The sequence below is a fragment of the Diachasmimorpha longicaudata genome, chromosome 9 (assembly GCF_034640455.1).
Source record: "Diachasmimorpha longicaudata isolate KC_UGA_2023 chromosome 9, iyDiaLong2, whole genome shotgun sequence".
Classification (NCBI taxonomy): Eukaryota; Metazoa; Arthropoda; class Insecta; order Hymenoptera; family Braconidae; genus Diachasmimorpha; species Diachasmimorpha longicaudata.
The window spans coordinates 6537707-6564601 of NC_087233.1; the positions used below are offsets into that span (position 1 = coordinate 6537707).

At 42.6% G+C, this 26895-nt stretch overlaps 2 protein-coding genes across 9 annotated transcripts; one reads left to right on the top strand and one right to left on the bottom strand.

Annotated features, from left to right (window-relative positions):
- LOC135165752 (peroxiredoxin-6) lies at positions 1 to 2089 on the top strand. The gene is made up of 5 exons (XM_064127353.1): positions 1 to 194; positions 279 to 435; positions 615 to 832; positions 907 to 979; positions 1118 to 2089. Exons 1-5 carry the CDS (start codon positions 109 to 111, stop codon positions 1259 to 1261), a joined length of 678 nt encoding a protein of 225 aa, XP_063983423.1. The 5' UTR covers positions 1 to 108; the 3' UTR covers positions 1262 to 2089.
- On the bottom strand, positions 1632 to 26728 carry Kis (kismet). Of its 8 annotated transcripts, none has more exons than XM_064127331.1 (9): positions 26507 to 26728; positions 12653 to 19776; positions 11774 to 12296; positions 11196 to 11285; positions 9130 to 9330; positions 7927 to 8335; positions 7541 to 7835; positions 4292 to 7258; positions 1632 to 4210 (listed from the first exon to the last, which is right to left on the bottom strand). In XM_064127331.1, exons 2-9 carry the CDS (start codon positions 19662 to 19664, stop codon positions 2502 to 2504), a joined length of 13206 nt encoding a protein of 4401 aa, XP_063983401.1. In that variant the 5' UTR covers positions 19665 to 19776; positions 26507 to 26728; the 3' UTR covers positions 1632 to 2501. The 8 variants fall into 8 exon arrangements, with proteins under 8 accessions (XP_063983401.1, XP_063983397.1, XP_063983399.1 ...); XM_064127327.1 differs by adding an exon at positions 25265 to 25549 and having other exon boundaries at positions 1632 to 7258; XM_064127329.1 differs by having other exon boundaries at positions 1632 to 7258; positions 12659 to 19776.
- Between the last annotated feature and the right edge of the window lie 167 nt (positions 26729 to 26895).

The window sequence follows — 26895 nt, forward strand, 5'->3', positions numbered from 1 at the left end:
TTCTGCTGCAAGTGTGTGCAACACCGGTGCACGAATTTTTCCTTCGAAACAAGAAGGATAAAGTCAATTGTCTGTGCATTTTTTTGGATAATTATCCATCTGTTTATCATGGTGCTTTTGGGAGATAAATTTCCGAATTTTGATACCAATACGAACGTGGGGAAAATCAATCTCCACGAGTGGCTGGGGAATTCGTACGTCAACAGAATTCTTTGAGATTATTTTTTATATGGGGTTGAGCATGACATTATTAATAATTCTTTATGCTTTATGAATAGATGGGGAATACTATTCTCTCATCCTCATGATTTCACACCAGTCTGTACCACTGAATTGGCAAGAGTTGTCAAGCTGATGCCAGAATTTCAGAGACTCGGTGTCAAACCCATTGCTTTGTCATGTAATTCAGTGGATTCACATGTGGAATGGATCAAGGTAGAGATTATATTTCTATATTTATTATATTTATTTACCTTTATAATTTACTTTTGTTACTATCAACCCAATGTCGACAATTGTAGAGTAACGAAAAGGCAATGTCCCAGTTGATGTTCTCCATTAGAAGCTGAACAATAACAAAATGACAATTGGAATCAATATTTCATGTGATCTAGGACATAAAGAGTTACGCTGGTGTCTCCATGGACGGTTTTCCGTACCCCATCATCGAAGATGAATCTCGTAAGATTGCTACAAGCCTTGGCATGCTGGACCCTGATGAGAAAGATCAGAATGGAATTCCCCTCACGGCCAGAGCTGTCTTCATCATCGATCCCACTAAGAAGATGAGACTCTCCATTCTATACCCTGCCACCACTGGACGAAATTTCGAGTAAATATTCATGTCAACCTCTCAATCATTCATTCACTCTTGTATAATAACATTGTTTTTGTATTTAATTGCAGTGAAATCATCAGAGTTATTGAGTCTCTGCAATTAACTGACCAATACAAAGTTGCAACTCCTGTTGATTGGAAGGTATGATTTTGAGAAATCCATTTAATTGAGAAGATTTCAATGATTTAGACGAGACGTAGAATTTATTAGAAAATTAGGTCATGTCATTTTAAACTTGAACTTCAACTATTAACTTCGTAAAATTCTGCCAATAATCAGAAAGGCGAAGACGTAATGGTCCAGCCGACAGTCACCGATGAGGAAGCCAAGAAGACTTACGCTGACAGTCTTAAGACAATAAAGCTTCCCTCAGGAAAACCCTACCTGCGAATGGTGCCCCACCCCTGCGACCTGACGATGTAATTATCAAAAATCTTTCCATTCCACTAAGAAAAAAAAACTCGGTAGAAATGCCTGAGTACCTGTGTCACCCTAGAATAAACCCCCAACTATTTTTACTGACGGCCTAAATAAAGGATTATTCAAATAATGTAGTCTTCTTCATTTCAATATTTAATGACGTCCTTGCGAGCAAAGGAGCCCTTGGAGCCCTAATCCAAATGCCCATATTTCCACCATCCCTAAAGCGCAATTATAAATTCTAAAAACTGCTCCACAATCAACTCAAAAAGTTTCTCACTCCCATAAAAAATTAAACAGAACTCACTCAATGCCTCTGTACCCCCAGGATAACCCTTCACTACTTTCACTAATCAATAAAAAAAAACGACTATTCAAGTAATATAATTGTTCTCATTCAATATTTAATCACGTTCTTGCAAACAACAAAAGAAGCCATTTATTATTTCACCTAATTTGTTTCTCTCATAATTAAAAGTACACTGAATTATATACACTTGTCCAAGTACACGATCATCTCCATATTCCCCTCAATCGTTTACAATAACTAGGCAGATTGTTGTTTTTATTTATTATTAACTGCAAATATGTACAAGTTATCAGTTTCATTTCGTTTCACTGTCGTTATCATTGAATTATTCTCATCATAATTAAGTTATTACTATTCTTTAATCAATATTTCATCGTATGGATTATATTATTATGCATAATAATATATAATCATGTTTATAGCAGTATATAAAACAGTCCCTGGCTCAGTAAACCAATAAGATCAAAAATAAAAAGTTGATAAGGAGAAAAAAAAATCATAATCATTACAGAATAATAAATTTAACAAAAATTATATCCTCACTTTAACCCTAATTACTTCAATTACTAATCGTTAGGAATTACCACACAATGTATTATACCACAAAATACTATTGCGTTGTATTTAATCAATCTCTCGCTGTTATCACACAATTGTTTGTTTCCCACAAAAAAAAAACACATGTGTTCCAGCGATCATCTCGTTAATATCCAATTTGTTATTAAAAATTCACTACACGAACACGTAGTCCTCGGTGTGTCATCATTATTTTCACTTGAATATCATTTCAGTTTTATTTTGTAAAGTCATTTTACTCAATTGATTTATTCAAATAATTTAATGACGTCAAAAGACTGGATGATTCGATTTCACTTTCCACCTTATGAAATTGTTTTTTCATCACCCATTTCTCTTGCGTCGTGAAGACCTTCCTCACTCATTGGATTGGGCCTCTTCAGCCGCCTGCTGTGCCAGCTGTTCACCCTCCATTCTGGCCTGTCTTTCAGCCGCAGCTCTCGCTTGTCTACCAGCACTTGACCTCAAATTTTTTCTCTCAACAGGTGGTTCAACAGTCACTCGTTTAGCACCCCTTGATTTTTTACCAGCTGACTTGGCCTTTGCCTCCTCTTCATGTTCAATACTTGACTTTGTGCTCTCTACTTTTGAATTTGTCGAGGACGGCTCCTTGATCTCCTCAGAATGAGACTCCACTGACTCTTTATTACTATTTGATGAAGTATTTAATGATGTATTCAGTGAAGTATTGGACTCCTCCTGGGGTTGCGGTGTAGTCTGTCTGGGTGCTGGTGTCATTGGTGTGGGGGTTGATGCAGGTGTTGGTTGAGGTGTTGATGCTGGTGTTGATGATGGTGTATGGGATTTAGTTGTCTTAGTTGGGGACTCTTCAACAAGGTCACTGAAGGACGACGTGGAAGGTGGCTTTTGCTCTGGCTCCACTCGACTCTTCTTCATCACAGGTTCTAGAGTGACCTCGAGGGAAGCTGGTACTGCTGTCTCCTGGACAGGCTCAGAAGTTCTACTTCTTTTTTGGGGTCTCTGGGTATCCTCAATGGTTCGGGTAAATAATTCAGCACTGGTTCTACTCAATTGTTCCAGTGCCTCTTTCATCTCCTGCTCTTTGCTCTTTCGTTCCATTCTCGCTGAAAGATCAGCAATGTCACTGTGCTCGAGGGCCTCCTTCTTCTCAGCTTCACTTCTCCTCCTCTCCTCAGCATGAATGGCGTCTGTATATGCCTGCAACGCTAGGGAGGAGTCCATCTGATACCTGGAGGCAGCGCTGGACGATTTTTTTTCAGCATCCTTACGTTTTAACATGTCAGCAGTGGACTCTCGTCTCGAACTGCTGCTGGTGGAGGATGTAGACTTCCTGGAGGTCGAGGCAGTTGATGTGGGGGGATTCAACAGTCCACACTGTGCCAGACTCTCATAAGCCGATGATACACCACCAGGTTGCATTGAAAATGGATTCAATCCACCAAGACCAAGTGGTGTATAAAGTAAACTTGGATTCGGGAAGAAAAATGGGAATGGTGAAGTAGTGGGTAATGAATTTGACGATGTCGATGGTACTGATGACTTTGATGTTGGTGGTTCCATCTGTTTAGACCTTGATTTACTAGAACTACTGGTGCTCGTTGTAGTCGTTTTACTCGACGAATTAACAACATTAGTATCAGCAGAACTTGTTGCTGCTGATGCACTAAGTGCCTCCATACCAGCCAGTGATGGTAAACCAAGACCAGCAAGATTGGCAAAAAGTGAATTGGTTAAACTCATATTACTGAGATTACCCAAATTACCAAGACCCCCAAGTGCTCCCAAATTAGGTAATCCACCGAATGGCATCAACAGTGGATTATTCTTTGGATCAAAATTACCCAACGATAACCCTGATAATAATGAATTATTAAGATTACCAAGACCTGGGAAATTGAGTTGTGATGCCATTGATGTTGCTGCTAAATTTTGACTGGTTTGCTGTTGGCTGGTCGGGCTGGGCATCATTGGTGGCCTACCCGGTGTTTTACCTTTACTACTGCTTCTCTCTTGTCCTGGCAGTCTCTTCTGCAAATCGTGTGGTAAGTTGCCACGTTCCTTCACCAATTCAGCCCACTTTGGATCTACATCGAACATGGGATTCTCCATTAACCACTGGCCAAGACGTTTCAATTGTGGTGCTTTACTGCCAGTTACTTTCTTACCAGTTAAACGGTTAATCACAGCAACATTCTCTTCACCAGTTAGCTTCTTCCAGTCAAGGAGGGATGGATCAACACGCGGACGACGTCGTCTTGGTGCATTTAAATATTCAGCTGACAATTGATCAGACATTGCTGTTTGTTCAGCAAGCCACTTATTGACTTTTGCCTCGTGTGAATAACTCCCTATTTTTGTTGAGTATTCAGCCACCTTATTAATATCAGCAATCATCGCTTCGTAACTCTTTCGATGACCGCCCGATGACATGTGGGCAGAATTGAATGCCTGCTGTTGCTGCTGCAGCTGTTGTTGCAACTGCTGATTAGACTGGCTAGTGTGGGCCTGATGAAGCTGCTGTTGCTTCTTCAAATCGCGATTCTGCTGTTCAGCCTGCGCCAGCAGCGCTGAAAAACTGTCTTTGTGTGAATGAAGGGATGGAGGTGGTTGTTGATGGCTCGACGATGATGCACGTGACGATGGTATTGATGTCACTGTTATTGAGAATGGCTTTTGAGCTGGTGCTGGTGGTGTTGGAAGCCCTATTGGGGCTGATGTCGGAGTCACTGTCACATTTGGAGTTATTGTACTCTTCTTGTTGTGTTCTGGGAAGTGGCTGCCCTGTTGCTCTTTGGCTGCACTCAGACCAAGCACTATCTCATCCAATTTTCTACGTTTTTTCTCTTTACCAATTACTGGCTCGTCAATGGGTACATTCTTCCTCTTCATGAGTTTATCCAGCATACTGTCCAGTTTACCCTTGTTACTACTCGGCTGTTTGTTCTTGCTGGGCATGGAAAAGTCTTGCACCTCGTTCATGATGTCCTTATTAGGCTCATTGGTGGTCTTCATGTAGCCAGCTGAGAGATCTATTGGTGTTAATGTACTGGAGGTACCTGGAATAATCGTTGTCTTGCCAGGGACTGTGTACTTCAGATCAAATGGAGCTGGATTTCTCGTCTGTTGATGGGCAGGTGGTGGCTGAGGTGTTGATCGTCTCGAGTCCTCTGACTGCGATTCCTCGGTTAAATCCCAAGAGCCTGACAGTACTGAGGGCTTGCTGAGGGCCTGAGGGGGCTGGGCCATGTGGCTACTATTCAGCAAAGCATGCAATTTTGCCCTCTCAGTTTCAACATCAATGGCAATGTGTCTCTTTCGTTTTTTAGAGGACAGATTGTTGGTGGTGGCTGCCAGAGCCCTAGACACACCGTGATCAGTCGTGATTGTGATAACCTCTGAGTTGTCTTTTTCGGTTGGTATTATCTCTACCTCATCACCAGCTGTGAAGTTCATAGCCACTGGCCACTCTTTGTGCTCAATAGCGTGGACAATGTGCATTAGTCTGGCCTCAACAGCATGTTCTTTTGGCCATTTCACTGATGATGGGTAGTTATGAGAGAGCAGAGGGGGCATTGTTGGCTCTGGATAGTCTGACTTATCTCTGAGAACGAATGTATCGATCTGAGTTAATCGAGACAGGGGCTGGATAACCTCGAGGTCTGGGAACATTGCCTTGAGCTCAGCTGCTTGGATGCTTCCCTTGTCCTCGATTTTTGGAATTTTTCCAGCTTCTTTTTCGATTTTTTCCTCGGATATCTCGTGCTGTTCCTCTTTTACTGAGATTGACTCCTCTGGCTTTGCTTCAACAGCTGGAGAAGTCTGCGAGGTCCTGTCGGGCTTCTCTACAGACTTCTCCAGGGATTTCTCATCAGCCTCTGTTGACTTCTCTTCAACTGAGGGTTCTGCATTAGTTGGGGGTGAATCTGAGCTCTTTGACGGAGTTTCTTCTGGATTTTCTGAGGGTTTAGAGGCCTCTAGGGATTCCTCCACCTCCATTTTTGAATCTTCTGATGGTTTCCCTACCTGAGGGTTATCGGGACTCTCTTCTGATTGGGCTTTTGAAGGGGAGCCTGCAATCTCGGCAGTCTCCACCTCCATGTTCTCAGTAACTTCAGCTTTCTCGACCTCTGAAGAGGTCTTCTCACCTTCCTCAGACGTCGGCAAGTCTGAGGGAGGTTCCTCCGAGGATTTTGGTTCTTCGGAAGTTTCAGATGGCTCTTTTGATGATCCCTCATCAGATTTACTTTTTTCTTCTTCAGGATACGGCTCTGTCTCGACTTTTTCATTTTCCTTAACCTCAGCTTCCACCGTTTTACACTCACCTTCAGATCTTTCGGCTTCCTGCTCCTCAGATTTCTCAGGCTTATCTTCAGATTTATCAGCATCCTCAGGCGCTTTTTCACCTCCTGAATCAGTGACTTTGGGCTCCGGTCTCTTCTCATCACTGTCAACTGATTTATCTTGATCTTGTGCGGGCTCAGGAGTCTCTTCAGTCGGTTTAACAACTTCTGCAGGGACTTCTGAGCTTTTAGCAGCTTCAGGAGACTTTGCTGATACACTCGTGATGGTCAATCCACTCTTGGGGATCTTCTCCTCAATTTTAGTCTCGGCCTTGACGATTGTTAGCTCAACTCTCCCCTTCTCCGGGACTTCGGGCTTTTTATCAGACGGTGGAAGGGAACTGTCTCGTTTGAAACCCACTTTCTCGATCTTCAGGGTGCCCTCTCCCTTCTCCAACTTCACTAAAATCTCGTCCTTATCGAACTTCAAAATGTCATCGCGGTTCTCGATTTTAATGGCTTTCTCGGATTTGTCGAAGGCTGCTGCTGCCTTCGCCGGTGGAATACCACCGAAAATACTTTTACCGAGTATTTTGTGAAAGGAAAAATCAGGATCGTTGAGGATTGTTATGTCAGTGCGACCCAGGCCGTGTTTGGCTGCCCCCAGAAGCAGCTCTTTGTCATGTCTACCTGGCACCCACCAGTCTGGAGTGTCTCCTGAAGGCTGGCACAGGGATAGCCTTTCCTCCAGGTGCGGGTGAGACAAAATCTCCTCACGAATTTTACTCAAAAGATCCACACGATCCAGAATTTGTCTCGCTCTGCTTGGGCTCAACTGGTCGATTGGAATGTCTGGAAGGGGATAATCATTGGTGAGACTTTTGAGGATCTTGATGACGAGGATCTTGCATAAAATTTGTTGAGATTGAACGGAATTTAGGGTATCTCTTATATTAATATTTTTCTTAATTGACCTCCCTACATTTTTTTTCATTGTAATCACAACTAAAGAAGAATGTGATAAAAATATCCGTTCAGCATGTGCAATAAATTTCTTGCAAAATCTCTGTAAAAGTATCACTCGTTTGCAAATAAAAAGAGAACGGGGTAAATAAAAAAAAACCAAGCACTTACGGAACACACCTTCCTCCTCAGCTGCTTTGGAGTTACAAGCCTTCTTGCACATAGCACGGAAGGACATGTAGTAGTCAGTCAGATCAGCGTCCGACTTTTTGTCGAACCTGGCTAGGCTCTTGAATTTCGTCCAGTCATACTGAGCTTTTTTACGATCATAATTAACACCGTATGTAGAGACCACACGAAGAAACTCACTTTCTTCTCTACGGGTCCACTTGGCCTTCTGCTCCTCAACACGAGAGCGCTCGCGCTCCTTCACCAATTGCTCCATTTTCTCTCGCCTTTCCATTTTCTGAAAAACCATGATTATTCGTGAAGAATGCCGAACTGAGTATGCAATATTTTCCATGAAATTTCAATTCCCCATTCGAAATTGTGCTTACCAAGAGATACATAGCCAGCTGCTGAAGATCCCATCCCTGTGCAGTGAGTGGATTATCTCCAGTATTTGTTCCAGCCTGATTGGTCATCTCGATCTCCATAGCTGGCTTCATCCCCTTGGGTAGAGTCTTGTTGATCTCCTCCTTCTTACCAACAGTCCTTTGATAAGAAGAGATGACTCTTCGTAGTCGGGTATTGAGATCAACCACTGACGGCCACGTCTTATCATCGTCAAGGAGTATCTCAGTCCCATCGTGGCTACTACTAGCCTCTGGAACTGGAGTGTCTGCCTTGCTAGATATCGCTGGCGAATCAGCTGGTGTCTCCCTGCCGAATTTATCAACATCCTTGCCATCTTTCTGGGTCCCCGAAGACTCACCATCTTCTATCTCCTGATCAATACTGTCCTCCCTGAATTTTGAAAAAAAAAAAGTATATCGTCAGTTAATTTTTGGGATCGGATGTGAGAGTTTGTTCACTCCTGCAGCACTTCGGATAAAAAACCATCGTTGAAATCTGTGGAGAAGAGGAACATTTAAAGTCATTTAAAAATGTCGAAGGACCTGTCGGATTGAGAGAAATGCACCAGAAGATCTGAAAATATTTTCTAAATGTGCACTGAAGTGTTGGAACGAGTTTACTGATATCAGTTCTAGAAATATTCCTAAAAACACGAGAAATAGTCTCGCTATCCCCGAGAATCTCCAGACAATCTCCTGACAAAATTCTCTACCTCCAATGAACTCCTGACACATGTCAACGAATTTGTACGAATTTTACTCCACTTTGGGAACAATTTCCCCATCATTTGAGACAGCAGACGCCGATGAGGGAGTATAAGTTGCCCTAATACGATGTAAAAATAATATTCCTTATTCATCAACTGAAAACTCAATCGTGCAATTGTATTCTCCTCCGGACTTGGCATCCTTCTATGAAAAAAATTATGCAATTGTTTATTTACGCTAGTCACCAAGATCGTCCTCAACGTTGTTGTCTTATTTTTTTTCACAAAATATTATCATCGTCATATCCTTCTGGCATAACATAAACGAAAAGCGGATGTATTTAAGCGTGCAATTATGTGTTAAATTCGTAGGAGGCAGTAAGGCATCCGAGGATAGTGGGCTAGTAATACAATATAATTTGTAAAAAAAATGGGATGAAATAAAAAAAAAAGGAATTACTGAGTTAATTGTACTCACTTTGGTTGTTCTGTTTGGTTGGTCTGTGTCTGGGAAGGGAGAGGGCAGCTTGAAATGAAAGAAAGCGTGGGATCGGCCCTCATCTGGTCGTAATTCTCGTATCCATGTTTGTAGCAGCCAACAATTAGTGACTTGTCAGCCATAGCGTCCCACCATTTCGTTGGTCGTTCCGGTAACTGAGGAGGATCTATCCGCAACGCACTGTAGGGCGGTTTCATTTACAAATTTTGCCAATTTTTGTCAATAGCCAATTTTTTTTTTATCTCTCAATTATTTCTTTGAGTTCATCTTGTCAAGAAAATAAAAGGCCAAATTTTGATATCAAGACTTGACGATTTCAGGTTTTTCCAATTTTAAATGTTGTTTTCATTTCGTTATCACTGGTGTCTAGAGTCTCTAGGTATCATCAAGAATTTTCAGTGAATCGTTAAATCTTTGGTTCTTGAGTGAACGAAGTAGAGGAAATTTAATGAATTTTTTAACAGATACTGCCCCCTGAGTCGGTGGAATTTCAATTCGTTGTGGAGGGGTTTATATGTTTATTGATTTTTGCCATTTAAATTCAGTTCCGACAAGTTCTATTCAACATAATTAATTAATAATTGAAACAAAATTTTCAACAAATCAATTCCAACTGTGTGATCAATAGTTCCTTTATCTTGGAATCTGATAAGTCTAGCGAAAGGCACAATAGAACATTTTTTATGCAGAATTTAATTTCCAACAAAAAGTGCCTCTGGACATTTTTCCGGAAATCCATTTATTAAAGAGGAAATTGCACTTTCAACCACCGGATAAAATCCATGATTCAGTTTCATTTCTCATGTTTCACCTCTCCACTGTCGAAATAAAAATCTGCATGCAACTTGATAGGACCATTAGTTAACCCCCAACTCTGACTGATAATCCGAAATACCTTTCTTTTTTTCTACATAAAAAACCTATGCATCAAACAATTAGAGTGCCACGACAAGAGGAAAAATTTAAACGTGCTCTAGATAATCTGGCAATAAATTAAATAATTCCCCAATTAAATCTAAGGAAACGATCGTCAATCGATAGATACTGCCTGATATAATGAGAAAACTAATGAAAATGAAAAAAAAACCTCGGAGCATGGCCAGTGCCACCCGAGATCGTCAAATCTTCTCTCACAATTTCCTTCAATTTCACAGAAAATGAAAATAATTCTAAAATTTTGATTTCCAGAAAATTAAAAAAAAGGTCATAAACACCATTGCCCTCTTTATACAGTGCACTGCTTCTCAAAGAATTTACCTTACCATCCTCAAAGCGCCGCACACAACTGCTGTCTCGTCTCGGATGAGGCGGAGTGAATTATATTTTTTTTTGCATAGTCAACAGTGCGTTCAATAAAATAGAGAGTATGAAGGAATTTTCAATGATTTCTTGGGGGAGTAGTTGATTAGTAACAAAGTGGAACCGACCCCCCAGTCTATCCATCCATGAAAGAATATATCCATCAGGGAAAATCGATAATCAAGTGGTAAAATTTTACCTGATAATTTCGTTAATTTCAAGTCTGACTGTTTATCGATTATTTTCAAATCAAATGAAAACAGCTGAATGTTCCTATTGTTTTTAACTAGATTTCTGTTGCAAAGTGTAAAAAAAGAAAAAAAAATTGTTTGATTTCAATTGGTGGTTCTCGAGTTATTGCCTCTAGCAATTGCACTCAAATTTTATGTATAAAAAAATATAATAATATTTATATGTACAAAAGCATATATGTACTGTGATTGATGTGATAAACATATACTTTTTCAATCAAGACTGAGCATAATCGGCAAATTTTACCACTTCACCATCGACATCCTGAGGATAAAACCGTAAAATCGGAATTTGCATTCCTCGAGGTCATAACAGGATGTACCCAATGACAAATGAAACAAATACACTGCGCATGCAACTATGAAGCACTGTACAAGCACATATGTAAGTGCACAATGTAATTATGACAGAATTTTAGGATAAATAATAAATGAAATAAATGATTACTTTAAATATAAGAGAGATAAGCCTTTGCGATGATATTTTTTACTGACCTCACGTGTACACCGTCCGATATGTGCTGCACCAGGTCACCAATTATCTCGTGCTTGATGTAGTACAGCATACGGACTCGTAAAAGTACCCTATGGATATAAAGAAGAGTCATTAAGAATCATTTGTAATTTATGGTGGCGTTGGGAAGATGTCATTAAAGAGATTAAGAAGGAATTTGTGAAGGAGGCAGTAGAGGGAGGAGGAAGAGGATAAGGGGAAGGATGTGATTATGAATGGAGTAGTCTTGGGTATGAGAATTGCGATGCTATGGAATTATAATCAATTTTATTAACTTCTGGAAGTGCACAATTGCTGATTTTTAAATTGTAATTCTGGGATTTTCGCAATGAAAAACATATACTCGCATTTTAATTGTATGATTTTTTGTTGTTAATGTCGTCCCCCAGCTAATTGTGCACGTAATTTCAACGTAACTGCAAGGGAAATAATTGCATATTGGGTCTAGTTACAACTCGATATTATTAATAATTAATCTAAACAAAAAATTTTTGAGTGAATACATAAACCGATGAAATGAAAAATATTAAAATTTGCAATAAAAAATGAATTCACTCACTTGGTTGCATGTCTGCTGAGATGTTTTCTGTAGGTGCTCTCGAGGAAGATGTCACCATCGTACTTCTCGGCATGACTCCAATGATTGGGATCACTGGGTCCCCCATTGATAGTTGAACCCCTCGTCTCCCTCGTACCCTCTCTCACCCGACAATTCTTCTTCTTATTTCTGCTGTTCCTATTCGCCTGATTAATCGTAATGGTCTTCACCTTCTCCCCATTCTCCAGAGGTGTTATCAAATCCCATATAAAGCTACGAATTTTCTCATCACCCCGGTAATAACGTAGGCAGTATAGGAGAATGACACGAGCACAATCCTCGATATCAATTTCACGCCAGCCACGTCGTAGTTGGCTGTGCTGAAGAATTTCCTCCCAACGTCCCCAGCCAAATGTCAGTAATCCACGCTCGACTTTGAAGCACTCACTTCTCGCCCAGCTACCGTACACAACTTCACCCTCTCTTGGCACATACTCGTCACAGTATTTCTTCTTCTTTCCAAATTTATCTCGCCTTTTTTTCCCTGAAAACGTCACTCACTGTCAGATATATTCTACTTATTTTCCGATAGTCGAATATCCTGGACAATCTCAAAGGTGGAGAACACTCAAAGCTGATTTATGAATGTGAGTGTGAGGATGATTTGACTGATCAGTATGAAATTATTGATTTCTCAGGGGGAGAATTTATTAATATTGGAGGGTCAAAAGGACTAAATTGGAAAAATTAATTATGCACGATTTCTCAAGGAAAATTTCTTTCCACCAATATTCCTAACTTGATCCACCAAATCCCTTCTCCCCTGCCCCTCCCCCCCTCCAAGACATCAACCATGAAGTGATAATGATAATGAATGTGCGGCATGCACATAAAACATACCTCTACCTGTTAATCCCCCATCGTCATCGCTGTCATCAGAGCTATCAAGTTCGGACATATCAACAACAGATTCATCATGTCCATATCGTTTAATCTGTGTCCTTCTCCTGGGTTCCGAGATAACGAGATCCTCCTCCTCCTTCTTCTCAGTTGTATCAATCTCAGCTTTCTTCGCCCACTTGTTCCAGAAGTCAGGATCATCAATATTGATATCAGATCGATTGGAGGCACAGGCAAAGCTAGCCTTGGAGAAAGTTGAGCCCTTCTCTGCCTCGATAGTGATGACCTGAGTCCTTCGCTCAAGAATCTGATCGATATCCTCCTCACAAAATTTATCCCCAGCAGTGTCATCATCCATGATGGCCCCATAAGCCCCCTTCTTCAGTAAATCCTCGATCTCCTTCTTCGTCAGTTGTTTATTCCCCGGATCCTTACCACCAGACCCCTGGGCTGTGTTCATAGACTGAAGGATGGCCTTGTCAAGGCCCAGCTTCATCGATGCCTTATCGAACATCTCTCGTTCATAAGTATTTCGACAGAGAAGACGATAGACCTTTACCATCTTCTGCTGTCCAATTCTGTGGCACCTGGCTTGTGCCTGCAAGTCATTCTGAGGATTCCAATCGCTGTCGTAAATGATGACAGTGTCAGCAGCTGTCAGATTGATACCAAGACCACCGGCCTTGGTGCAAAGGAGAAAGACAAATCTGTCTGAGTCAGGTTTGCTATACCTGTCAATAGCAGCTTGTCTCAAATTTCCTCTAATTCTGCCGTCGATCCTCTCGTAGGGATACTTCTTGTAGACCAGATAATCCTCTAGAAGGTCCAGACACTTCACCATCTGACTGAACACTAGTACCCTGTGTCCACCAGCCTTTAGTTTGGGTAGTAATTTATCAACGAGCACCATTTTACCAGAACTGTTGACCAAAGCGTGGTAATAGGCATCAGAATCCTCTTTCTCTCCAGTCTTGTAGTCCAGCTGTATCTGGTCCTCAGCCCCATTCAGCAAGAATGGATGTATACAGCACTTTCTCAACTCCATCATTGTGTTCATGAGATTGGGAATGTTAGCTGAGGTAGTACCTTTCGCAAGAAATGAAAAATTTCGTTCGAGAATTCCCCTGTAATACTTTTTCTGAATATTGGTGAGTTCAACCTCGACGACAGTCTCTTCTTTGGGCGCAAGTGACTTCTCCACGTCCTCCTTCAGCCTCCTCAGCATCATGGGCTTGAGCAGGAGTTGAAGTTTATTAACTTCACCCTCACTACTCAAGTTACCGAATTCCTTCAAAAAGGCCTCGTTGCTTGCGAACTGATTGGGCTCCAGGAAATTGAGAAGTGAAAAAAGTTCATTTACGTTGTTCTGGAGTGGAGTACCAGACAGTAGTACCCTGTGCTCAAGGCTCAGCTGCCTGAGTCCCTCCAGGAGCTTGCAGTTTCTGTTCTTCAGTCTGTGAGCCTCGTCAATCACACAGAGACGCCAGTTGTAACCCTTCAGTTCATTAAAATCAGTGATGATGATCTCAAATGTTGTGATCAAAACGTTGAACTTTATGAGGTCCTTGATCTGATTCCCCTTGTCGTTCTTGTAATACACCTCGTACTCCTGTAGCATCGTACGACTAGCTGCGGATCCATGATAGACAACGACATTCATATCAGTCCAGCCCTCGAACTCCCTCTGCCAGTTGGGAATGGTTGACAGTGGAGCAATTATCAGGAAAGGTCCACGTATACCATATTTATAGACAGCATCCACAAAGGTTAACGACTGAATAGTCTTTCCCAAACCCATCTCATCAGCCAGGATACAGTTGTGGCCGTTGTACCATGAGAACAACAACCAGTTCAACCCCTCAAGTTGATAAGGCCTCAGACTGTTTCCTGATTTATAAATTGGAGACTCGTCCAGTTTCTGCCACTGAGCAGCGACAGGCTTTTTCTTCGGTTTCCACTGGTCCTTGGAAGGTAGCTTATTGAACTTCCTGAACTGAGCAATCTTCTCCGAGTCCACATCCTCTTCGAGCTCCCAGGTGGAGTCCTCATACTGCAACGATCGCCATTTCACCAGGTAATGCCTGACTGTCTCACCTGTCGTTGGATCTGTGTGAGTGGCTTCATCCAGGACTCGATCAACTTCGACAAAGTCAGGATTGAATGGATCATCCTCAGTGTTCTCGAAGATGTTGGTGCTCTGTTGAAGCTTCTGCTTAAATCTCTTCAGTTTCGCTTGAATTCTCTTGTCACCTTTGTACAGTTCCTCCTCTGTTCTCCATTCACAGTGGAGGTACGAAAAATTCCTGTACTTCACGAGGTACTCCTCAACCTCAATGATCTGGGGTTTCACTTCCTCTTGAGGTTCTGTCGCTGTGCTCTCAGGCTCCTGCGGCTCTGTTTCATCAGCCTTGGGTTTGTCATCATCGAGCTTCTTGTCCTCGTTCTTTTCCGTATCCTCGTCTTCGGTTTTCTTAGGTTGATTGTCGTCTTCCTCTGTCCCCTTCTCTGTTTTTTCTTCAGCTTCAGCTTTAGCTTCTTTATCCTCATCCTCCTCCTCGCCCTCTGGCTTTTCATCGCCATGTTCTCCCTTCTCAGGATCCTCCGCCTTCTTCTCAGCCTCAGCATTGTCAGTTTCTTCCTTATTCTCCTCACTCTTCTCTTTATTACCCTCTTCAGGCTTCACTTCAGCAACAACTATTGGCTTAACCTCTCTCTTACCCATCCTCATGCAGAGAATGTGCTGCACAACCATCGAGTCTTCGTCAGTAGTATTTATATACACAAAGTTTGGTTTGTTAGGACCCACATCGCCACCTTCATTCTCGCGTTTTGTCGAAGTAGGTTTAGCTGCAGAACCATCAGACTTCTTAGCATCTGGTGCTGGCATTTCCTCATCCGAGAACCTCAGCATGACATCATCAACGTATTTCTTTCTATGGGTATTACGAGACGACCTGCGTTTATTAGTGTCATCGGCTTCTGGTGAAGGTGGCGGAGTGGTTGCAAGTTCCTCGCCATCAGAATCAGGAGCAATTCTGCTCTTTCGTTTCTTCGAAGCCCTCGGCGTTCTCGATGACGTGCCCTTGCCGCCTACAGATCGTTTACGCGATGACTTCTTCTTGGCAGGTGTTGCTGTTTCAACAGCTGCAGCCTCCCTCACTTCCTCCTTCTTCTCGTCCTCGTCAGCTGCTTCCTCATTATCCCCTTTGTCATCCCCCTCCTCCTTGGTGTCGGTTTGAATCGGTTCAGTCGTCGACGAATCTACGTGCTCCTGATCATCCTGGATTGGAGGCTCACTGGACTTAACGTCTGCGTCCTGCACAGCCACAGACTCCGACACATCCTCGTGATCTTCACCAACTTCTTCATCAGCTGAATCAGATACAATGACCTTCTTCCTCCCTCGTTTAGAGCTCTCTCGTCCCTCCTTATCCTTCTTCTTTCTGCCTTTGGGTGATTTCGCCTCCTTCGGTACCTTTTCCTTCTTTATTTTAGTTTCTTTAGGTTCCTTTGGCTCCTTCGGTTTTCTCGGTTTTCTCGGTACCCTAGACTTTCTCGTTTTATTCCATTCCTCCTCATGATCCCCGGAAGACGGTTTATTGTCCTCGGAATCAGCAACACTGTCAGCGATACTACTGTCGCCAGGTGTGACTAGATTCTCCGAGACTGGTTGTTCAGGTGCTGGTACCGGTTGACTCGTTATAGGCGCTGCTGCCTCTTTATCAGCCTTCTTACGATTCTTCTTCGCTCTTGGAGCACCTTTACTCCTCCCTCTGCCAGTTGTACTGGACACCTGGGGGCTGTCAACAACTGTTGATAGGAACATTGGAGTTGTCAGAATACACCCAGGACCCCCATTACACTGATCATTGGTCTCGTGCTGTTGGAGTGCTTGGAGTTTCTCCTGGAGGGCAACAATTTTTTCCTGATTCTCCTGAGCTGGAGGCATACAGAACAACTCCTGGAGCTGCTGCTGGAGTGCTGCACGCTCCTGATGATGAGTGACTGGTGCATGAGCATTGTTGAAGGCACCACTGGGTGTTGACATACCGTACATATTTGGCATACTACCTGGAATTATATCGGTACCGTGATACTGCTGTCCAGAGCCCGCGATCATGTCACTCTGATAGATCGGCTTCTGGATATTTGTATATTCACCGAAACCACAAGGTTGCATCGTGTGAGGTGGTGGTGGCTGATTATTAGTTATTGGAACAGCTGTTTGATGAGGGGGAAGTGGACCACCTGGCAATTGTTGTGGGGTTATGTGAGCTGGTGTCACAGAATTTGCCTGAGTTATTTGAGTGGAGATCGGTGGCATCTGGGGAATCATTGAGTTGCTGGTAGGTATCATGTTGACTTGATTCATGTGAGATGGAGGTTGACTTGACATCAGGGGTGATTGTGTCTGTGGCTGAGGCTGGGCTGTCATCTGAGTCTGGGGCTGGGGTATTTGTGGCTGTGTCGATTGCTGGGGAGACTGGCTCACTGGAGGTTGGGTAATTTGTGGCTGGGATTGGCTCATTGGAGACTGCTGCTGAATTTGAGACTGGGGCTGGGACATCGGTGGGGTCTGTGGCAGCTGGGCCTGTTGTCCCTGAGTTTGCGAAGGTTGCTGAGGTATTTGGGGCTGAGACTGGCTCAGGGTTTGTGATTGATTTATCTGAGACTGACTCACTGGTGCCACTTGGGCCATGTGAGCCTGATTATCATGGAACTGAGGTATACTTGGGCCGACTGAATGCTGGGAAGTATTGACCTCGGATGATTGTTCGTTGACCTTGTCCGATGCTTCGTTGTCAGTGGAGACAGCTGGTGCCACCTCCACCTGAGATTGCATCAGTGGTGATGGTGTACTACACTCAACATTTCCACTTGTACTGGACGCTGGTAATGATTGTACTGGTTCAATTGACGGTTTAACTGTTTGTGGTTGATCAATGGGAAGGTTTAACTGTGAGGTATTTAACACTGGCTCCTGTGTGAGCAATTCTGGTGATTGTTTTACAGGTTCAACAGTGTCAGGTGATTGTGATTGATTTATACTTGGATTATCATCACGTGTCGTTGTCTCAACAACACCATGAATATTGTCATTACCATTCACGGGGAACATTGACTCTGAGGGCTGTTGCTCCATCATTCGGTCGATTCCCATGGCTGGCCTTGTCTGGGGCTGGGGTGGAGGTGGTGCCTGATGGGGCTGGGATGGTTGCTGTTGAGTTGGTGCTACTGATTGCTGTTGGGGTTGCTGCGGTGGCTGCTGGGGTTGCGGCGGTTGCTGCTGCTGTGGTGGCTGTTGTGATGGTTGTTGCTGTGGTGGCTGTTGGGTCTGCTGATGTGGCCACTGCGATGGCATAGGCATTCGCGGACCTGTCACAGGTGGCATTGAATTTTGTGCGTTCTGTTGTGGCATTATACTCGATGGATGTGGTATAGGTGGTCTCGATTGAAATTGAGGATAATCACTGCCTGGTACATTTGAATTTGGTACACCAGGTATCACCATTTGCTCCAGTGCTTGAAGGGTCGTTTGTTGGGTTGATGTTGGCATTGTCATTGATGGTGGGCATGGAGATACTGATACAGCATTTGGAGGACCTGCCTGTTGATGAGGCATTTGTACATGTGGATGAGGAGACAATGTTGTTGGTTTTGCTGGTGACATTATCGGTCTTGGTGACATTTGTTGTTGTACAGCTGGTGGTCTAGGTGACATTTGTGGTCTTGGTGACATTTGAGGTGATAATTGTGGAAATGCAGCTCTATATTGGGGACTTGTTGCCAATTTTGTTGGGCCAAATTGTCCAGTTTGTCCAGCATGTTGTGGACCAGGATGCTGTTGACCTGGATGCTGTGGAGGATGCTGGGGTGGATGTTGAGGAGGATGTTGTGGTGGATGCTGTGGAGGAAGTTGGGGTGGATGTTGAGGGGGTATTTGGGGGCCTGGATGACCGCCTGGATGTTGAAGCTGGGGCTGATTGAACATCGGGGCTGTATGATGAGGATACTGTGGCTGTGTCTCCATACTAGCTTGACTCACAGGATGCTGAGGATGCTGAGGATATTGTGGATGCGACGGATGAGTTTGATGTGTCGCATGGGACGGATGATGATGTGGCATTCGTTGTGGTTGTTGTTGAGCCTGAGCTTGTTGTTGGGCTTGTTGTTGCTGATGCATTGTAAACCCTGAGTAACCACTAGCCGCTTGATAAAGAGCTGGATTACTCTGTTGATAGTGCTGTTGTTGCCCTACCATGTGTTGATAAACACCAGCTGTACCACCAGGCTGCATAGCCTGATGTGGTACACCCATACTACTCAGCATTCCCTGCTGTGCATTGAAATGCTGTTGTTGTTGTTGCTGTTGTTGTTGGATTTTTTGATTAATATTTGCTTGATCCTGCTGATGTGAATACTGGGGTATATGCTGTCTATAAGCAGCTGGCTGTGGTGCCATCTGATTATAATGCCTCTGCATTTGTGAATAAGTACCACCAGCACTTGGCCAACCCTGCATATTAGGATCCATACTAATATTGCCACGTGCCATTGGATGCTGTTGCTCCATTGAATACATATTGTCTGAATAACCAGGATATTGATTTGGATTTTGAGGATGTGGAGCTCTGTGCTGTGGCCCCATACCTCTAACTTGATTAGCAAATGTACCTGGTACCATTGCCCTCTGTGGAGCACCACCATCAAAATTACCCAAATTCTGATTAAACATGGCTCTTTGTCCACCTGTACTTTGTAATTGATTACCACTGCCAAATTGTTCACCACCACCGAATGATGTTAATTTTTGTAATGGAGATTCTTGTGAAATACTGTAGGGCGGATTAATGTAACTCCCACCACCGTTGGGACCTGTATTAGCCCCATCTCTTGCTACACCAGTATTTGTAGCACCCGACGGATCAAAATGATCATTTCCCCCAAGATCAGGTAGCGCATCGAGCATCGAGCCACTGACATCTTCTCCAAATAGATCGTACGAGTCCATGTCTCTATTACGCTTCACGACTCTTCGCCTCCATCTCAGGCTCAAGAGGATATTTCACGATTCTTTGTATTGTCACTGGCGTACCCATCATTGATTCTTTTGGGTGAATAGTCTGGAATTGATAAAACAAGTGTGAGCATACTTGTGGCGGGGAGGCATTACTCTATGGGGAGGATGATGGGGATGAAGTTGCGAGAATATACGACTGGAAAAATTTTCATTTTGTCGATGGGTTTTTTGATATTGTGAGGGCAGTAGAAAATCAGTGTTTCATCAAAATTTTCCAACCCAACGGTTTTATCACGATTATGAGCGATTTAACAATCGAAACTCTCCGATTTCTGATCGAATCGCTCAGAATAATTGTTCCCCAGCAGTAAAACGAACATACGAGAGTTGAATGAAATTCATCGATGTTCTCTCCTTCTCTTTCAAGGAAATAAAATTAACGACATTAGCGACAATATTCCTGCTTGCATGTCACATGCCTCAGCCTATTTCCCTCATAATTTCCTCACTCCCATAACTGAGAAAGAAAGAAAAAACCGTTGCCTTCGATACACGCCAAAGGGGAAAAGCTATACGCTTATGGTTTTAAATATTATCATAATCGTCATAACCTTTCCCCTCAAGAATGTACCATTTCCCTCCAGCTCACCAACAATTTTTCTTACGTATTCCTTGATAAAAAAAAAAAATTTCCGCGTGTACCCCGACAAAACATGAAATAAAACTGCTGACACAATCGTTCCACTTCTCCCCCGAGAAATTGCCCAATCATTCCAAAGAAATTCTCCGATGAATTTGCACTGAGAAAAATCCCACTGATAGAATGATTCATTTATTGCAAACGAGATTCGCTAATAGTTAATAAATGGTTCACTTGAATAGCGAACGTGAAGTCAAACAACGGTTATCAAACCTACATTCTTTAATTATTAACGAATAAACCGGTTCGTTAGTCTCATTAATCCCTAACCTACGATTAAAATCGAATAGTTAATAAAAAATTGTCTGTTCGATCAGTGCAGAGATCTAACCTCAGTAGAAAAATTATTTTCCCCTGCCGTAATATTCTACTTTCTTTGATAAGACTGTTTCGCCAGATTTTGTTCTCAATATTGACAAACAAACAACAGAAACCTCTCGTTCACGAAATTAGAGGGGCCCTCGACTGCTGGGAAATCAATCGTTTCCAAATTCCAGGAAAAATTCAGGTCGTCCGGAGACGAACCGACAGTAACAACGCCAAAGGGGTCTCATTAACGAGAGCAGTAAGAAAGTATCCAAACGAAAAAAAAAGTGGAACATTCACGAGCAAAACTGAAAGCAGAAATATCGAAGGGAGAGTATGGTATCTTTAATCGTCAATATCTTCAGACTCAGTGACACAATTTCGAAAATTTAAAGTAAACTTTGAGACTTCAAAAAAGTATGAGTTTGCGAAGCGATAAAATAATTTCAACCGGTTTTGACAATCAGCCCGAATTCACTGAATATTCCAAGACAACATGGAATAAGAACGAGTGTAGTATCTCCTTAAATCATTAATATCTTGGGACTGAATGACACTATTTCAATAATTAAAAACTCATTTCTATATTTACACGACAATTTTGATGATGAAAAAAAAATTGAGAAATTTCACTCTGTAGTTCTCCCGTTACGACCAATTAAACCGATCTTTTTTTTTCATTCTTGACATCGTACCTCCCCCCCCCCCCTGTGAATCCCCTCGCGACCAACTTTACTCACTTTCAGTCCAAAAAACTCGTAAAACAGAACTCAGAGCATCCACGAGCAAAAAACAATCTCATTAGTACCGAATGAGTGAGACGGCGGTGTCGCCTTCAATCGTCAATATCTCCCGACCCAACGACACGATTTCCCCAACTCAAATCTCATTTTAATCTTCAAAAATCCCCCTCAAAACCGTCTAAAACTCCCAAAAATCCACTCTACAGTTCTCGAGATATCGCCAACGGAAATCGTCCGTTATCTCCCTCTACATCAACCAAACGCACCTGTACCTCGTCGAATCCCTCCACGAATATCCTGGACTCCTCACTTCACCCACTAGTGTCAAAAAATCATCCAAAAAACCAAGCTTATCACACAGTATCACCGTCCACTCCAAATTTTTTCACTCCTCGTCCCCCCTCACAATCACCTTTTCCCAAACTCCAGAATCCTCGACGCCACGGCACATCCTCGTGGCATCGTCTCACCTCGCGACACATTTAAACCCCCATCACGACACTCCCCCAGGGCCTTACACCTCTCCTCACCCCCCAGGCCCTCTCACACAACTCCACATCACCCTGACCATCACCACCACACCATCCCCTCAAAAAAAAAAAAAAATCAACAAATCCACTTTTCTCAACGCTCGATATTTCCCGGTTATGTACCCCAACCCTCTCAGAAACACAGCGTCACTGCTCTCCAACTGCCCTCCCCTACTCACCCCACATCATTTAATCCCCCACCAAACTGAAAAATTCAATCGAATCTCCTCACCCTGATCACTCACCCCTCACACAAAAAAAAAATACATATAATAATAATCCAAACTTCATCGAATGTGAGACGACGCGGTGGCTGTCGTGCCCCTCAAGCCATAGCTGTTACACTACTCCGAGGTGAAATGGGTTTAAAATGGTACGCGTTGAAGCACCACTGGTTACCCTCCCCCCGCCCCCCCCCCTTCATCGTGCAACCGAGACAGACCTAATGATAATAAAAATAGTGAAAGAGAGAAGAGAATGAAAACCCAGAACAGGAGAATGAGCCACCCTCTTACGGCGGCGCTGGGCAACGCGCGCGCACACACACTAACGTTCACACAATTTTCCTTCAACCAAACCAAACCAAACGTCGTCGTCGTCGTCGTTTGGCCCCGCGGGCTCTCTATCCCTCCATCGTCCTCGTCACCCCCCCTTCCCCGCCCCTCACCTATCGCCAGGGGGACAACAGGAGAGGTGTGAGTATCCACCCTTCCTCCTTGTTGCTCCTTGCATTCATCTCCGTCGGTACAATCCGATTTCTGCACCGGTCCTCGGTCATTTCCTCGCCCCTCCCCTCACTCTGTCCTTCTCCCACCCCTGGTTTTTCCCTTGCCCCTGAGAGAGACCCTCCCCCCAACCCTCCCTGGGCCATCGACACCACTACCATGGCATTTTTATCCTCGTGTATATACGATTGGTTTTTATTTAATGCTCGGAATCATCTCTGTGTGGAGGTAGGGTGAGAGAGGGGAGGGGACATACACCGGTGGTGTCACACACATACAGACAAATTTTTCGGTCAAAAGTGAGCCTGCGGTTGAATTCGGTATATATGTAATGATATAATGTGGATATATAAATATGTGCGCAGGAGCGTGCCACAGTGGGGCCACCGCGCACCCCTCATTTCACTGTTTTTTTTTTTTATTTTCTGTGTTCTCTCCCTTTTCCTTGGTCGGTACTTCTATTTCTTCTCCTCGGGTCTTGGGGGCAAGGGGGGGGAACTGGTGTAAAAATGGGGGTGGGAGAGGAGGTAGAGACGATTATCCCCGGGTACGGGATGACGAAATAGAATGTAAAAAAAAATTAATGAGAGGGCGAAAACCAATCGGGAAGGGGGTCTTCCGCACGGGTTTGTGTCGCCATTGTGAACGGAATTTTGTAGTGAAAATCCTTGGAGTTCTGGATGGAGGACTTTGGCAGAAGATTTGGAGGGGAATATCCTCTTTCTATTCAAAGGAATGAATTGAAAGTTTAAGCCGTGGGATGAGGAATAAAAAATACTTTTGTTATGTGAAAGAAAATAAATTCGATCAAATTTTTATTCATCTGATGAAGTTTTTTTTGGGGGGGAAAATAAATGAGTTTAGTAATTGGAACTGAAGGACAATTCAAGTGATATATTTTTCAAGGGGGTTATTGAATGGAGATGCGGAAGGATTTGTTATTTTTTTGAAATAATAACGGGTTCTTCTTGGGGATGAGGAATACGATTATCGCATCATTTGGAATGACGAAACAGATTCTAAACAAAATTAGAGGATGAAAACTGATTTTGGGGGTTTTTTGGACGCCTTTGAAGTGCCGAATCGTGAGGGATGGATAGAGGGATGTTTTCTCTTTCTAATTAATCGAATCGAAATTAAAAAATTATTAAAAAATAAGTTACAATAGTTACCAATAATTCCTTTAGTTCATAACGAATGAGACTATTAAGTAGAAGCTGACGGGGCTGTCACTGGCACTGAATATATTTTTTTTCGATTGAAGGAAATGAGAAATAATTAATAAAAATTCATTTAGAAATATCTCTGGGTTTGGTCTACCAATCGGAGGAAAACACGTGCTCCTACGGTTGGTTTCCCAGCCCATTTCACCCGCAAAAGCCACCGGTCTACCTGAATTTCGGTAGCCCAACCAGGACTTGTTGAAACAGAGAAATAAAATGAAATATAACTTTCCGGAAAACTTCCCTAGTAGATTTTCTTGAATTTCATCGAGTTCAATAATTTTTCGAGAAAATCTAATTGATCTCCTGAAAATTAGAGAAGAAAATTGGGATATCGAGGGGCGATAGAAGAAGGCTTTGACGATGCTGCACCAACATAAATCATCACCGAACATCGATTTTCCGAGGGGGTGAAAACTGGGGGATGTTTTCCTGTTTATGTGGGCTCGAACGGTTATTTGTATGTTCCAATGGGAAAAATAATCCCGAAGATGAACTCTCGGAGGTCTAGTATATTCCAGAAGAAGCGTAGGGTGAACACGTGCGGACATCTGTCGGTTGAAAACTCAGTGCCGACCGCAGGTAAGTAAATATTAATTGACAATATTTTTTTTTCTCGTTCAAATTGTTTCGATTGGGGAATGATGATGCCGAGGGTAATTAGGGTGAGTCATGCGTGACACTGGGATTGTTTTTTCCGAGGGAATTAGCATGGCCATTGAATTTGCGATGGCAATCAGTGGAGGATAATGTAATTAATGAAATGGAGATTTTTTTTTTGTTGATTTTAATCAATTCGTCTGTGGAAAATATTTATCGTCAGTAATCGAGATATTTTTTGAGATATATGTTATTAAAATATTCTTTGTAATATTTTAAATGAAACAAACTGTAGTGAGAAGTTATAAAGATTCAGGTTTGATCAAACCGCTTTTCAAATTTTGGATTTAAGGGACAATTCAATATTTTGTTGACGTCTAATTCAAAAATAGAACAATTTTGTTATTCGCTTCTTTCGTTTTCTAGAAATTTCGCAAGAACAAAAGTAAATTCAGGTAAAAATGAAAATCTGAATACGAATGAAGATGAACTGAAAATTTAAACAACAATCGCTGGTGTGTTTGTTTGAATTAAAATAAACAATGATTTTGTGATTGTGACGATGATTCCAAGGGGCCGAAAAACGACTGGAAGTGGCAATATCGATGTACCTCGACAATAAAACAACCGGCAATTTCCCCTTTTTTCGGGATAAAGTAATAAAAGTTATTTGGAATGAGTACCGAGTGGAAGACGAATCGAGCAATTGGCGGTGGCAAGGCGGGGCCCGAATTACACGAGAAAGAGAACCAATCAGATTTTACCTTATAAAGCAGCATTGAGCCGCAGGATACTTGATTAACCAATAGCGTCCTGTGATTCTCCCGTTGCCCGATGTCTCACTCTCTCTCATCTCTCTCTCATCTCCTCCTTTTTTTTTTCCCCATTTCACGTCTCTCTCTTTTCCTTTCTTTGCACACGAGTGTCTCGGGTACCTCTCGTTGTTGTGTAAAATACAAGTAAAGTACAAAGACGTTGAACCGTTCCGACCAACAGAGACTTTAAATCCCAAACGAATTCGTTTTCAGATTAAAAGGATTCGAGCGCAACTAAAAAAAATCGTTCGCAATTAGTCATTTTTTTCCCCCTCAATTGCATACGTTTTACACAACTGTATTGAATTTTTTTTTCTGACTCATGTGTTGTATTCTATCACACGCAAAAATATATTTCCCTCACCCATATTTTTCCATTCAGAATTCCAAGAAATTCAACGCGAATTGTCTCGCGTACTTTTGTTCGCTCCAGATTCATAGCCTCAAACGATGATGCAATCAATCGTTTATTGTTTAATTAACGATGTAGATGATGATTTGAGAATTGAGACGATTTTTCCAGTCGTTTTATGTAATTCAGTAATTGCCAAAAGCCCAACCGGATGAAACAGCCAATCGAAAATTCAAAATTATGGCAAAAATCAATTTTTAAAAATTCACAACTGACAATCGAGCATCGGCAATCCCCTCATGAACAAATAAACAATGTCACATAACAGAACTATCATCCTGAGCATAATGAAGCCGCCGATTAACGATACGAGTACCGTTAACAAACTAGACTCGGAAAAATCATCCGAAATTGCGGTCACAACGATGGCAGCTCCCAACCAAAGTTCGAAAAACAAATTCTACTGCCTGAAGGAGCCCCCAACCAATTGAACCCCCGGACATCCCCAATCCCCAGTAATAAACCGAATCCCAAACTCCTCAAGCAATAGGTAAACCGTCGAAATATTTCCGTGTGGCGTCCGGCTGGAGTTGTTCGTTCATTTTTTTTTTCCCCACATTTGTAACCCAACACCTGGCGAATGGGAACAGGGGGGCACATGTAGGTGCTTGCAATTTTAATACAGTCGAAAAGGGGAAAAAAAAAAACGTCGAAGAAAACCGACGAAGAAAACGACTAGACGGCAATTTCTTGCAACAATCACTGTCGAACAATCGGTACTCGATTGTAATGGAAAAATAATTGTTTATGTAACATTACTATTGTTTAAAAATACTTACGTTATTTATCGTGAATCCATTCTGCCGTATATTCCATTTAAAAAAATCTCACGGGCATTCGTTTAATCGTTATCTTGGTGTCCATTTTGTTTGGTTAATTACTAAAGAGGCGGCAGTGCTGCCGCAGGTTACGTTGACATAACACACACACTTGTACACGGTTAAAACACACTGGGGGCTTGAGGAGAGAGAGAGGGAGAGAAGAAAAAAAAATTGGAGAGGAGCCCCCGAGGCTGCGAGTCCACAAACACGAGAGGCGAAAAATCCAATCGATCGATGGCTTCTTTTTGTCGACTATCTCTCTCTCATTCGACTCGATCAATCGATGAATGCCGATGGTTAAATAAATAATTAATAAATACCGCACTCACTGTAGCCCCTTCAGTCAC